Source organism: Eretmochelys imbricata, chromosome 7, assembly GCF_965152235.1.
Source record: "Eretmochelys imbricata isolate rEreImb1 chromosome 7, rEreImb1.hap1, whole genome shotgun sequence".
NCBI classification, from domain to species: Eukaryota; Metazoa; Chordata; order Testudines; family Cheloniidae; genus Eretmochelys; species Eretmochelys imbricata.
This window is the reverse complement of record NC_135578.1, coordinates 43645777-43661096: the sequence shown is the minus strand read 5'-3', so window position 1 is coordinate 43661096 and position 15320 is coordinate 43645777. Positions and strand designations below refer to the sequence as shown.

The following is a 15320-nucleotide window of genomic DNA, read 5'->3' as shown; positions in this document are numbered from 1 at the left end:
TAGTTCCACACACTAATCTTACATGCAGTGGGAGTAGGATCATAGCTACAAACATTTGTACTGCGCTGTAGATGTAGCACTGACTTGTTTTATTTGTGCATCTACTTGCTCTGGACGACAGAAGTCTCTCTTCAGCATCCCGGCAGGAGTCAATGTCACTGTTTTGGTGCCCTCAGAAGCCGCCATCAGAAACCTGAGCCAGGCCGAAAAAGATTTCTGGCTGAAGCCCTATACGCTGCCATTTTTAGTCAGGTATCGTTGCACTGTTACCATGCTCTTTAATTCAAAACAGCCCTAACTGAGGGCTGGAGATTGGCGTTCTCTCCGTATCATCACAGGGTAAAAACATAGCAGAGGTGAAACATCCAGCTGATGAAGTGTTTATTGGATGATTCAAACATAACAGAGGTTAGAAGATACAATGAAGGTTTATTAATTGCATATTAAAGGCAGGATGTTTCTCCCAGCCATGATGCAGAAGCAGCCCCACAGTGGGAGAAGGAACAGGGAATTCTCTCTGCATGCTGCTCCTTCTGCATAGAACATCTGGCCATACAGAAGATGTGAGAGGAGCATGAAACCTGCAGCTCTCTTACTTATCCACATCTTCTGGGGAGGGAAGGCAGGTGGTGACCCACAGAAATCTGGAGTTGGGCCCAGGGAAGATTAGTGGGATCAAAAAGGGGAGGGTATGTGAATACTGGCTGGGGAATATGGAACTGGTCAGGCTGGTGGGCAGGATGGAAGAGTTAAGGTCAGAGTTGTGACTGGTATTGAGGAGCAGGCAGATGATGGGAGGAGTTTTTAAAGCAGAGGGGAGAAGGAGAAAGTACTGAACTTGTGAGGAGAGGCAGCGTGGCTGAGTTGGTGCTGGAGGTGATGGTACACAGAAGTTGCTGCAGCTAGAACTGGGAGGGATCAAAGGTAGCTCAAACCCGATGTTGCTGATGGAGAAGGGGAGAAATCTGGCATCTTCTTCCTTTTCAGAAGTGCAGGTGAGAAATGTGCATTAATGCCCCCCTATAATACTGGCTGCTGAGATTCACTATTGCGGCCAATTGCCTGGAAGAGTGGAGTGACCACCAAGTCCTCTGCTTTCCACTGAGCAGGGCTCAATCTCCCTGTCCCCTTCACACCTACCCCAGCAGAACTGCAGCAGAACAGTCCTGACTCTGTCCTCAGGCAGAGTACCAGGCTGTCTAGCTTAAGGGAAAAACAGAGCACCATCTGCCCCACATCCTGGGCTCCTCTTCCCCCTCCTTACCACACAGCAACCACTGGGCTGTGTCCATCCAGTGTTCATCCTCCTATCCATGCTCTCCTCAGTGTAGCTGCTGGGCTCATGCATCCTCATATCTGGTCCCAGTCAACTTTTGTATGTGGTTGCATCTATGCACGAGGTAGAAGGAAGGAGCATTTTCCCCAATGGGCCAATTTCTGGGGCCTCCTACAAAGCTAGAGTAAACTGGCCTTTCATGGGCAAGCTACACCAGGGTTAGGGAGGGACCACACATACTTCTGAAGGCCAGATGTAGAGCAGCCGCTCGATGGCTGCAAATACAGCTCACTGGCTGTATAGCAGTTGCAGGGCTGCATGGTGTATCTGTGTAGTTCATTGCCAGCAGTTTGGGTTTGGGGCAGATGTTTGCATTAGCTTTTATTGTATTCAACCCATTTCAGCCATCCCTAGTTGAAATGCCTCATTGAGGGACTTTGTGTTGTGGAGAGCTTAGGGACCAGGAGGGGAGGAGCTAGAGTACATGAGTTAACGTGAGCACTGGTTCAATGTCGCGATTAAACTCCCTGCAGAGATGAACTTTAGATAGCACCTACATCCTGTTGCAGAAATATCGAATCCTGGAAACACCTAAGGCTCGTAACCTCTTGCAGCTGAGTGACCTGCTATACTTTCAGATTAGCTTGAGTGATAGAGGGCTGCATGTTGTCAGTTGTCATCACCATACCAAGGGATTAATGCACATAATGACGTGGATATTGAGAGGAGGCCAGGCCCAGGGTTGTGGAGAGCAAGCTACATGATCAGACGGCAGCCAAGATAAGCCAGTCTACTTCAGAGGTCTGTGTTATAAAATGTGCTCTCAATTCTTCTTTACATGCACCTGTCACCTACAGGGCCCATTTTCTCCAAGGTTCCTTCACCAGTGAGAAGCTCAAAGAGTACAAGGGTGAGGAGTTACCCACTCTCAATCCACGGACCAGATGGGAGATAACCAACAGCAGTGGCGTAAGGGCTTTTTAATTGACGTGTGTATATTGGTAGCAAATTAAACAACATGTTTAGGGATATACTGTGCTGGAAGAGCCATTGGTGAGGACAATGCCATTAAATTCCTGATGTATCATGTAAGTCTAAGGTGCTGCAGGGGGCTTTGGACACAGATTATATTTTGTTTCACGCCGCTCAGTGACCTACAATGTCCTCATGTTTCCCTCTTGTTATTTTTCAGGCTATAACCATTCAGAATGCAATCATTGTAGTAGCTGACATTCCTGCTATTAATGGCACTATTTATATCCTAAATAAGGTAAATCAGTAAGAACAACGTCTGGAAATACTAGGTTATATTGATGTAACACACTGGTTTTCTGTTGTTTATGGAGGTGTGGGGGATTCAAACAGGATCCAAGTAGAAGCATATAGACAAAAGTAGATCTGGATATTCAGAACTCATTCCAGATGCTGCTTGTGCAGCAGCATTTATATTTAAATCACTGCCCTCAAACTGTGTAGAAGAGTCCAATGCTTGGCTTTTCAAGAAAAGAGTCAAGGCCTGTCCATTCTGGGAGCAGAACCATGCTAACTACAACCATGCGTAATTATTGTCATTGTAGGGCAGGATTGCCGTGTGCTTTTCCCAAGCAGTCTCTGACCTGTGGTCAAGCTCATCTTTGTCTTTCTTGCGCTCAGGTTTTGTTACCACCTTTAGGAGATATCCCACCAAGTCGCCCCGGTCTGCAGCAACAGCTTGATATGGTCCCCGCATTTACTCTGTTCAAGGAGTTGTTACTGGTAAGCAATTGTTTGGATTCTATTGACTACTAAGTGTAGGAAGTTTTTTTGATAGTATGAAGCCACTGAACCAGCCTAACATTAGACCCAAGCCTGCATGGACAGCCAAGGAAAATCATGGTGATTTTTGTGGTGCTCCCAGGCTATGTTTTGGGACTAGGACAGATTTATAAAGCTGGCTAGCCAGCCTCCCAAAGAAATGAATAACTCCCACAGGGGATCAGACCTCACAGAAATAGAACAAGCCACACCTAATGAAAACTCCTGTTTTAGCTATAAAGCCTCTTTGGAATGGTTAGTTTCTTTGGGAGGTATGGTAGACATTTTTTTAAATTTTAGCAACTTATTAAAATCATGGACTGGATCTGTAAGACCTTTTGTGTGTTTGTGCGCACGCACATGTACACACCTCAGAATGATAACAAACACTAGAGATGATGCTCAAGCAGGGGACTCGTAGATACACACTGTAAATATGAGAGAGGCCCATTTATCCAAGAAGCTGGGCCAGCAACAGCCAAGCAAGACTTTGGCAGGGTGGATTGCTGGTGTTTCCCATGACTGTCCTGGAAGTCACCTTGCATCTCATCCAGTTTTAAATCATTTCTATTGGAGTTCTTGCCCCAAGCCTCCACCTCCCTAGCTGATAGTCATATTTTATCTTTTTTCATTTGTTTTGGGTTTCTTGTTTACCTCTCGTGCTCTTTTAAATAAAACTAGTTCACTCACTAATATCCCTATTTTGCAACTTTTAGCAGTACCAGCTGATTGGAAAAATTGAGTCCTCTGAAAAATATACCATTTTTGTCCCAGGAAACAATTCAATTGAGGAATATTGCCACGCTTCCAACATTACCCAACTGGTAAGATCACTGTTTGTTTACAGTCTGACTATGTGTGGTAGTTATCAAGCACGGGGGCCATATTATACCATCAAACTTTAGATCTGAGTCCCTAATGAGGAATTCTGCCTAAAATTGTTTTAGTGTATAGAATAGCCAGGAGAAGTCATGTTTCCATACTGCTAACCGTCACCTGCTGAGCTTGATTCTGGACTCCAGCAGCTGCAGCTGGAGAAAGGGCTCTCTGGGATCAGGAAGGGTAATGACAGGGAAGAACAGCAGAAAGAAGAGGAGGCATGGGAGTGGGTAGAGTGGGGGGGGGAAGATGTCTGACATTAGGAAGCATGGCAGGAAGGTGTCTCTGCAAGGGGGAGTGAAATGAAGAGGTTCTCTGGGCTTGGCAATGGAGACAGGTGAAGCAGCATATAAGGAATTTGCCAGACCATATTTAAAATGGCCACTGCTACACAGTGTTGGCCATTTTCAATATCTGGACTCCTTACTTTTAAAATTAGATTTGTATGTAGGCAGATCTAGCAAAATGTCCAAACTCATGGACAGTGCTTATGATTCAGGTAATTGTCCAATCCCTTAAAGAGACTTCCTAACACCTTTCTGGCTTTTTGAACAAACCCAGTCTTACAGGGTTGTTGGACTTAGTTCTAGAGCTGGTTATGGACATACCTAAGACTTGTGGACTTAGTTATTTCTACACTGTACTTACCTCTAGCTACCTAATATCTGTTTATGAAACAATAATAGGCTAAATGTTTTGCTTCCTGCTGGTCTTGATTTCCAGGATAATGACACTGTGCAGTACCATGTTGTGCTTGAGGAGAAGCTCTCCTCTACAGACTTGAAAAATGGAGTCCATAAAAGCACAATGTTAGGATTCTCCTACTGGCTAATGTTCTATAAAAACAACAACCAGGTAAGGATGGGAGGGTTCTACCTGCTGTTCTAGGATGCCGTTGCACAATTTGTGGGGGAACAGTCAACATGGTTTTTGTAAAGGGAAATCACGCCTCACCAATCTACTAGAATTCTTTGAGGGGGCCAAGAAGCATGTGGACAAGGTCGATCCAGTGGATATAGTGTACTTGACATTTTCAGAAAGTCTTTGACAGGGTCCCTCACCGAAGGCTCTTAAGCAAAGTAAGCTGTCATGGGGTAAGAGGGAGGGCCCTCTCGTGGATTGTTAACTGGTTAAAAGATAGGAAACAAAGGGTAGTGATAAATTACCAGTTTCCAGAATGGAGAGAGGTAACTAGTGGTGTCCCCCAGAGGTCTGTGCTGGGACCAGTACTGTTCAACATACTCATAAATTATCTGGAAAAGGGGGTAAACAGTGAGGTGGTAAAATCTGCAGATGATTCAAAACTACTCAAGATAGTTAAGTCCCAGGCAGACTGCTAAGAGTTACAAAGGGATCTCACAAAACCGAATGACAGGGCAACAAAATGGCAGGTGAAATTCCATGCTGATAAATGCAAAGTAATGCACATTGGAAAACATAATCCCAACTATACCTATAGAATGATGGGGTCTAAATTAGCTGTTACCACTCAAGAAAGAGATCTTGGAGTCACTGTGGATAGTTCTCTGAAAACATCCACTCAATGTGCAGTGGCAGTGAAAAAAGCTAATAGAATGTTGGGAATCATTAGGAAAGGGATAGAGAGTAAGACCCAAAATATGATAATGCCACTATATAAATCCATGGTAGGCTCACATCTTGAATACTGAAGGTAGATGTGGTTGCCCCATCTTAAAAAAGATACATTGGAATTGGAAAAGGTACAAAAAAGGGCAACAAACATGATTAGGGGTATGGAACAGCTTCCGTATGAGGAGAGATTAATAAAACTGGGACCTTTCACCTTGGAAAAGAGATGACTGAGGGGAGGTATGATAGAGGTCTATAAAACCATGACTGGTATAGAGAAAGTAAATAAGGAAGTGTTATTTACTCCCATAACCCAGGAACTAGGGGTCACCCAGTGAAATTAATAAGCATCAGGTTTAAAACAAAAGGAAGTATTTCTTCATACAATGGCTATTAGCCAGGATGATCAGGGATGCAAAACCATGCTCTGAAGTGTCCCTAGCTTCTGTTTGCCAGAAGCTGGGAATTGGTGTCAGGGGATGGATCAATTGATGATTACCTGTTCTGTTCATTGACACTGAAGCACCTGGGGTTGGCCACTGTTGGAAGACAGGATACTGGGCTAGATGGACCATTGGTCTGACCCAGTATGGCCATTCTTATGTTCTTAATTAAAACTTCGGCTGCACTACGATACGTAGGCTTCCATCTCTAGGTCACTGGTTCAAACGTAGTTCAGAATGGTAGTGACCAAAAATTGCTCCCATCTGAATCAATTGAGAGGCCTGTGTGAAGTGAGTTGTGGGGTCTATTCTGTGGACTGGCTCTCAGTTCAGTACAGGTGTTCTGATCATTTAAAAAAAAATCATGGCAATTGTGCCCCATCCATACCCTCTTATTGCCCATCTCAGCAGGGAGGCCAGGGGCAGAGTGAACCATGAAGAATGAATTGTCCTATAAAGCTCGCTCCTCCTGTTTAAGGCCATGGCAGCCATCTCCATGCTGTGCATAGTCATAACAATGTACTCTTAAGTGCCATCAATTCAGCACTCTTTTGCAGTTTTTTGAAGAAAAACCAAAATAAATTAGAAGAAAAATAATTTCCTAACTAGCTGTAAAAAAAAAAAAAAAAGGGGGGGGGGGGAACCATTTTGAGATCTATGGATGAAAAACAATACAGAAGAGCTAAGTATTAGTATTCTGAATAATAATCATCGTATAACATTTTCCTGTGGTGGTGTGCTTTTTTCCCCATGCTTTCTGTGAGTCATGAAATCTTCTCTTCTAAAACAGCAAGCAGGGGAGACATATCAGTCAGCTCTCCATCTTTAGAGCAGAAGCAGTCTGTTAGGATAGAATGCTTTCTAATGTAAGTAGATTAATTTGTATTATTCTGGAGGGTATTAGGTGTCCTGTACCTGTAACTACTTCAGTTAGTGAGCTTGTCAGAACTAAACTAAACCAAACATGTTTCGGGTCTGCTCAGTTTTTAGCTAGGAGATCTTCATGGTCAACCAAGGGACTGCAGCAAGTGGTGATGATTATTCATTAGGTATGATGCTGAGAGTCCCCAGAAGACACTTGGGGGTGCTATTGATGGCATCCCCTTTTGGATGAGATGTTAAAAAGAAGAGTTCCTCAGCACCTGTCACTGAAGCACTCATGTCACTCTTTATAAGAGTTAGTGCAGTTGACCCCAGTGTTCTGTTTGATTTGCATCTTGGGTAATTATATTCTGTCTACCTTAAAAAAAAATCCACTGTAATTTTTACTAGAGAAGTTTGTGCATGCAGAATAGCTGAGGCGCAACCACTGCAGTGGTGGATGAGCAAAATATACAGTTTGAAAGCAGCTGGATGCTGTAGGATGAAAGGCCTTTGTTAGTTGTATGGTGGCTCTGTTATCATGGTGGCATCCTAGCTTTCTGATCGTTAACCAGACTGTTTTCTTCTCTTTGCAGACATTTGTAAACAACGTCCGCTTAGATGGTAAATTTTTTGAAACCAAGAATGGGATGTTGATTGGGGTTTCTGGGGTTCTACAGATTCGGAAAAATCGTTGCACTGCCAATACCACAGTGATTCAGAAGGTAATTAGCTTTACATAAAGGTAATCACAGCATCAGAGAGCTCTGATATATAGTCTTCTTAACTCAGTCACAACCTGATGGCCTGAACCAGCTAATCTCAACTATACTTCTGTACAGAGCAGCTGCTCACTATGGGCTTGACACTCACACTGTTGAGCCACCTGCAACTCCGAGGCACTGGGGAGTTGTGGGGGCTCAGCATCTCTTAGGATCGGGCCCTGTACTTTTAGATGTAGTTCAATAAACTGCCACATTCACAGACGTAATTCCATACGTTGCTATAGCTGAGAAATTACATTGCATATCCATGGGTGTGCTAAGGAGGAGGATTTGTTTCATGTTACATTCTGGCAGCAGTGTTTGTGTTCACAGTTCCATGTTAAAAATAAGACATTGCATGAAACAAACCCATAATAGCCAGGATTTCGCTACTAGAATCATTATGTGCTCAGTTCATTGTTTTGAGCCAGTGAATTTAACGTCTTGATCCATTGTCCAATGTCCTCTCTCTCTATATGATGATTTGCAGAACACTTTAAAACTAGCATTTGAGTAGGGCATTTTTAAAGGGACTGTGTGTGACTTCTCCTGTTTCTTGTCCCTAGTCGAAATGTGCTAAGTGTGACAGAGGGATCAAGTGTCCTTCTGGATCGGTCCTGGCGGTAAGTCTCTGATTCGTTTCACACCCTTGCATGTGGTTTAGGGAAAGCAGCAGTTTTGTTTTCAGCAGTGTGAATTGTGGAGGTAGGTTATGGCAAGCAAGAGGCCAACCCACTATTTGCTCATTCTTCCCTTATATTTATTAAAGAAAAAAGAGAGGTGTTTCCTGTCCTCATTGTTCATGCGTAACCACAGATGGGTTGAGGGCAAATGTGGTCTGTTCCAGCTGGAGAATATGGCACCCTGAACCTTCTCATGGAGCCAATAGTCATGCTGTGCTTGAATTGAAGGATCTCTTTAGAACATGCAGTCTAGAGTGGGGAGTCTATTGAGCATGGTCTTAATCCATCACTGTGTTCCCATCTGCCTTTTAGGGAATTAGCATCCAATGAAGTGAGCTGTAGCTCATGAAAGCTCATGCTCAAATAAATTGGTTAGTCTCTAAGGTGCCACAAGTACTCCTTTTCTTTTTGCAAAGACAGACTAACACGGCTGTTACTCTGAAACCTGATAGCTGATCTTTGGGTCTCTGCCAGCTACTTTATTTAGGCTGATTGCTGAGGGGCCTTGTGCCAGTGGAAGAGGGAGCTCTGGGAAATTCCCAACCCCCCATGTGAGCAGAGGGGGGGATGAGCCACATCCATAGCTCAAATCAGATGCTGCAATGATTAAACCCTGAATACACAGTGGCAGTGGAGTCAGAGAAGAGTCCAGAGCACCTCTGTGAAGGGGGAAAGGCCAGTGGCCAAGTAGAGGCTGGTGGAGAGTGAGATTATTGCCTACATTGGTTGGATGGAGGAATATGGGAGAGAAAGGGGGAGAGGGAGGCAGAGTTTGGGGACAGAGAAGGGGGGCTGATGCACTGAAAAGAATATATTTATCTTCAATCGCTCCGAGCAGAACAATTTCCCCATTTTTATATCCACACATCCACCCTGCAATGTCTTCCCCTCCCAGTGACTTAGTCTGAAGAAACCCAGTGCAACCATTTAAACTGTGTCCTCCACTTGTGGGGTACACATTGAGACCTTACCTGACGTCTTTGGGGAGGGGAGACGGATTCTGGTGTTGTGAACTTTCATACACAGCGTGTGCTGGGAGAGGGTTACGGTAAGAGAATGCATTTCAGTGTAACCAGCCCTGTATTCATGGCACTTGGGGATGAAATATACAGTTGTGCAGAGGGGCTGGGACAGTGCTTAGGCACTACTAAGTCTCATTTCAGACTTATTTTGAGGGCTTAAGTGGTGAATATTCCTTGTGCTGGCCCTCTGAATGCAGTACATGCCCAAATTTTGGTCTATTTAACCCAGCAGAACCTTTCATTGACTTCAATGGCCATCTCACACAAGTATCAGTGAGTAGGATTTGGCCTGAGATCTCTTGTTTTTCCAATACTGTTGCTAGGGAAAACCAGTTTTTCCAGATTAAACTGTTAGTGAGGGTCACACAGATGGGTTCACTTGCCTCTCTGACTTGCCACTTTGTTTTTCAAAGACTGACAAATGTTTGAAAAATAATCAAGTTCTTCCTGCTGGTGGCAGTACTGCATTACACATTGGTGACGTGTGGCACTATTGGTTTATCTAATTCATTACATACCAAAAAGCATGCCAGGCACTTTCTCTTTTACAGGCAGATGTAATGGTTTTATGGAGAATAAAACTCTGGATTTTAGTCATCTGGAGTAACTACACATCAGGGCCTGGGATGCTGGTTTGCTCTCAGCTCTGACATTGTTGAGTTCTTATTGCCTTTCTTACAGACAGGATAAATAGTGTTGTTTTTCTGTTTCACCAGTGCATGGGCTGGCTCTGATATATGCCTGCTTTGATGGGCTGCTGGGTTATAATATTTTTTTAATTTTATCTGCAGGAAACTCCAGGAAAAGGGAAGATGCCACACTGTGCATATAAGTCTGGATTTTCAAAAGTAGTTGGTTGTTATTTCACCTGTGTTAAAGTTTCCTTAGTAAGTTCAGATTTTAAAGTACATTAACAATAATTTTCAGATTATTGTGAGAGACAAATCTTATGGCATTTTCATACAAGAAGGGGTCTGTGGGCGGGTCCTGAAAAAAACAAACTTGCAGAGATTTCGGTACATTTGGCAGAGTTTTTGTTCCACTGGGGGGTTTTGTAACAGTTTTCCAAATTTTCATGTGTTAATATTACCCCTTTGGACCTGAGAGGCTAGTCAAAGATTGGGGCCCTGTGGATGTTCCAGTTGGGAGCAGAAGTTGAGTCTAATATTTTCTTTGATGCAGTTTTGTTTATATAAAAGGCCTGTGTGTCTGAATGCAAATGGAATCAAAGAGCAGGAAACAGGTTATTTTGCTCACAGCACCAAAATAACTGTCTTCGCCTGCACTCTGACCCAAAAACCTCTTCCCAGGTTCTTTCAGGGTCAGCCACCATGCTTGGACTCTCTTCCTCTGTCTGTTCTTGTCTCTTTTCCCTCCCCTACACACATTCCCAGAGCAATACTCAGGAAAAGCTCCCTGGTGGGTTCACACACACCTTTTGTCTTAGGTGGGATTTAAGTTTACAGTTACTTTAGCTGAAGGAGGAGTTCCCACCTACCAGTCTCAATGGGGTTTTAACTCAACCCATAACAAGATTTCACCCAGCCCATAACCATAGTTCTCTAATACATACATTTTGGCAGACTAAATTGTGTGACTAAGCTGACCAATTGAAACTGACAATACAAAAAATGAAAACAAAACAAAAAAAATCCCAATAGGTCCTTTTTTTTATTTGTTGAAAATTGAAAATTTGTAAACAGAAAAATTTGAAAGTAATTTAAATGATTTTTCAAAAATATTGTTAGAAACATCTTAGATAGAAAAATGTCAGTAATCTCTGGTCTGTGCATGTCTGTTCACTCGATGTATGTGCATGTGTCCAAATTCACACCAGCATCTGGTGCAGGCTTTTGTATAGGGCTCTGAACCATCTGGGAACGGAGGGATTGTGGGCAGTGCAAGGTGTCTGCAACCTCCCTTCCCCATGGCGGGAGGCTACTGGGACCTAGCACAGCCAGGCGGGGCTGGTCCAGGAGGGGCATGGCCACGGTAGCCAGGGGACAGAATCATAGAATATCAGGGCTGGAAGGGACCTCAGGAGGTCATCTAGTCCAACCCTCTGCTCAAAGCAGGACCAACTAAATCATCCCAGCCAGGGCTTTGTCAAGCCGGACCTTAAAAACCTCTAAGGATGGAGATTCCAGCACCTCCCTAGGTAACCCATTCCAGTGCTTCACCACCCTCATAGTGAAATAGTGTTTCCTAATATCCAACCTAAACCTCCCCCACTGCAACTTGAGACCGTTGCTTCTTGTTCTGTCATCTGCCACCACTGAGAATAGCTGTCCTCCATCCTCTTTGGAACCCCCCTTCAGGTAGTTGAAGGCTGCTATCAAATCCCCCCTCACTCTTCTCTTCTGCAGACTAAACAAGCCCAGTTCCCTCAGCCTCTCCTCATAAGTCATGTGCCCCAGCCCCCTGATCATTTTCATTGCCCTCAACTGGACTCTCTCTAATTTGTCCACATCCTTTCTGTATTGGAGGGGCCCAAAACTGGATGCAATACTCCAGATTGGCCTCACCAGTGCCAAATAGAGGGGAATAGTCACTTTCCTCAATCTGCTGGCAATGCTCCTACTAATGCAGCCCAATATGCCTTTAGCCTTCTTGGCAACAAGGGCACACTGCTGACTTATATCCAGTTTCTCATCCACTGTAATCCCCAGGACCTTTTCTGCAGAACTGCTGCTTAGCCAGTCGGTCCCCAGCCTGTAGCGGTGCATGGGATTCTTCTGTCCTAAGTGCAGGACTCTGCACTTGTCGTTGTTGAATCTCATCAGATTTCTTTTGGCCTAATCCTCCAATTTGTCGTGGTCACTCTAGACCCTATCCCTACGCTCCAGCATATCTAGCTCTCCCCACAGCTTAGTGTCATCTGCGAACTTGCTGAGGGTGCAAGCTATCCCATCATCCAGATCATTAATGAAGATGTTGAATAAAGCCAGCCCCAGGACCAATCCATGGGGCACTCTGCTTGATACTGGCAGCCAATTAGACATCAAGCTGTTGATCACTACCCGTTGAGCCCGACGATCTAGCCAGATTTCTATCCATCTTATAGTCCATTCATCCAATCCATACTTTTTTAACTTGCTGGCAAGAATACTGTGGGAGACCATATCAAAAGCTTTGCTAAAGTCAAGATATGTCACATCCACCGCTTTCCACATATCCACAGAGTCAGTTATCTTGTCATAGAAGGCAATCAGGTTGGTCAGGCATGACTTGCCCTTGGTGAATCCATGTTGACTGTTCCTGATCACCTTCTCTCCTCCAAGTGCTTTAAAATGGTTTCCTTGAAGACCTGCTCCATGATTTTTCCAGGGACTGAGGTGAAGCTGACCAGTCTAGTTCCCTGGGTTCTCCTCCTTCCCTTTTTAAAAGATGGACACTATATTTACCTTTTTCCAATCGTGCTGTATCAATATGCTGTATCCAATATGATGATACATCATTTCACTGCTGCAGCCTTCACCAGCTGGCTTCCTATGCTGTCCTAGATGGAAGTCAACGCTGCCGTATGTGGCATAACCTCCAGGGTAATAATTTGTTTTTTCCTACCCCCCCCACAGACGTTCTGGTTAAACTTGGATTTATGCTGGAAATGGCCCACCTTGATTATCATACACATTGTAAGGAGAGTGGTCAGTTTGGATGAGCTATTACCAGCAGGAGAGTGAGTTTGTGGGGGGAGGGGGTGAGAAAACCTGTATTTGTGCTGGAAATGGCCCACCTTGATTTTCATACACATTGTAAGGAGAGTGGTCACTTTGGATAAGCTCTTACCAGCAGGAGAGTGAGTTTGTATGTGTGGTTTTTGGAAAAAAAGGGGGGGGGGTGAGAAAACCTGGATTTGTGCTGGAAATGGCCCAACTTGATTATCATACACATTGTAAGGAGAGTGATCACTTTAGATAAGCTATTACAAGCAGGAGAGTGGGGTGGGAGGAGGTATTGTTTCATGGTCTCTGTGTATATAATGTCTTCTGCAGTTTCCACAGTATGCATCGGATGAAGTGAGCTGTAGCTCACGAAAGCTTATGCTCAAATAAATTGGTTAGTCTCTAAGGTGCCACAAGTACTCCTTTTCTTTCAGTAATGTTGTGGCCCAGTTGGTCCAAGTGTATAGCCAATATTCAGGGCCTTGCGGGGTTGTTTGTGTTAGGATGTGAAATTGATTATGTGAGTTAGGTATATTCTTTGGTGCAACCCTGTTTGTTTATAAAGAATGTTCACAAAGCCCTGTTTCCCTGAACATCGCAGAAACAAACAGCAGGCAGTTTCCTTGTTATCTCTTTCCAAGTCTGCCTCTCCAGTGAGTTCTGTGCCTAAGAAGCTCTGTCTCTGCTGCCTCTCTGGGCCGTGCTCACGACTACTTCTCTCCTTTCCTGCTGGCTTTTTCTGTCTAAGGGCTTGTCTACACTGGAGCTTTACAGCACTACTACTTTCTCGCTCAGGGGGGTCAGAAAACACCCCCCTGCGTGCAGCAAGTTTCAGCGCTGTAAAGAGCCAGTGTAGACAGTGCACCAGCGACGGGAGCGCGCTCCCTGTGCTGGTAGCTACGCCCCTCGTGGAAGTGGGGTTTTAGAGCGCTAGGAGAGCTCGTTCCCAGCGCTCTGCCGCGACTACACAAGCCACATTAAAGCACTGCCAGTGTGAACTAACGCTAACACGCACAATTCCCCAAACGATCCTCTAGCCCCTGCATTTGCAACCAGTTCCAGGGAAACTCCCTCAAGATGCATGGGTTGGTCCTCCTTAGGGTTAGCCATCAGGCCCAGGGTCTTGGGCAGTAGCCTGTTGTTGTTTCCATCTATACTATAGAAAAGGGTATTTAGTTACTCCTTCCTTTTAGTTTAGCACATTCATCACCCGTAACCAGATCTGTGATTGTTTATAGAGCCAAAGACCTGCTTGATGGCAGCCATTAACATCTTCTAGCATAACAATATTTTAAACTGGAAAGTGTCCATACACCAATATGCACCTTTCAATATATGTCCAGCACAGAGTGTTTTCTTCTGAGTGACGGTATAGCTTTGCTTTCATATAAATTCCTGGTTACTTCCTCCATTCTACTCTGTTATTACTAATTCTCTCTAAAAACGTTTTTCTAACCTCCAGCAGCGCTGTGTGTTTGCTGGTCTTAAATTTTTTCTCCCTTGTTTTAATCTGTCAGCCTCATAAAATGCCAAATTCTGATCTCAGTTACAGGAATTGAAATAATTTCTTTAGGTTTATGCCATTATAACTAAATTCTGAAACTAGTACAAGCTGTTCAGTAGCACCCATCTTTTCTATAATCTGGTTTTTAAATTCCACAATTCTTACCCCCTCTTTAGAATAAATGGAATGTCTAGTTATTTTGTGTGCTTACTGTACATTTGTATTATAAGTAATATACTCACTTACATTCTTATATCAAGGGTATATTTTATTTTTATTTATATAATTCCTTTTAATATCACATTGCTAAATAGTATCTAGAGAATCTCTCTTGATTTTCTTGCCTGTAGTGCAGGGGTCGGTAACCTTTCAGAAGTGGTGTGCCGAGTCTTCATTTATTCAATCTAATTTAAGGTTTTGCATGCCAGTAATACATTTTAACATTTTTAGAAGGTCTCTTTCTATAAGTCTATAATATATAACTAAACTATTGTTGCATGTAAAGTAAATAAGGTTTTTAAAATGTTTAAGAAGCTTCATTTAAAATTAAATTAAAATGCAGAACCCCCCGGACCGGTGGCCAGGACCCGGACACTGTGAGTGCCACTGGACATCAGCTTGCATGCTGCCGTTAGCACGCATGCCATAGGTTGCCTACCCCTGCTGTAGTGCTTCCTGTAGACCCAAATGAAAGTTGTTGAAATGGAATTTCAGAGCATAAAAACTAAACTGATTTATTTTTGTGTCAAGGCGGGGTTAACAGATATGCTATTTTCAACTCACGACAGTCTTAAGTTAATAAACTTAGCAGCTACTGTCAATTAACATGGACATATGAG

The 15320-nt window shown here is 43.8% G+C and overlaps 1 protein-coding gene across 1 annotated transcript in view; it reads left to right on the top strand.

The window, feature by feature from the left end:
• Positions 1–15320, top strand: part of STAB1 (stabilin 1) — a 98877-nt gene that overhangs the window by 48827 nt on the left and 34730 nt on the right. The window contains 9 exon segments of the mRNA XM_077822226.1: positions 122–252; positions 2134–2245; positions 2469–2546; positions 2930–3031; positions 3787–3894; positions 4673–4804; positions 7440–7568; positions 8174–8230; positions 10104–10199. Of these exon segments, the coding sequence (XP_077678352.1) occupies positions 122–252; positions 2134–2245; positions 2469–2546; positions 2930–3031; positions 3787–3894; positions 4673–4804; positions 7440–7568; positions 8174–8230; positions 10104–10199 (945 nt within the window).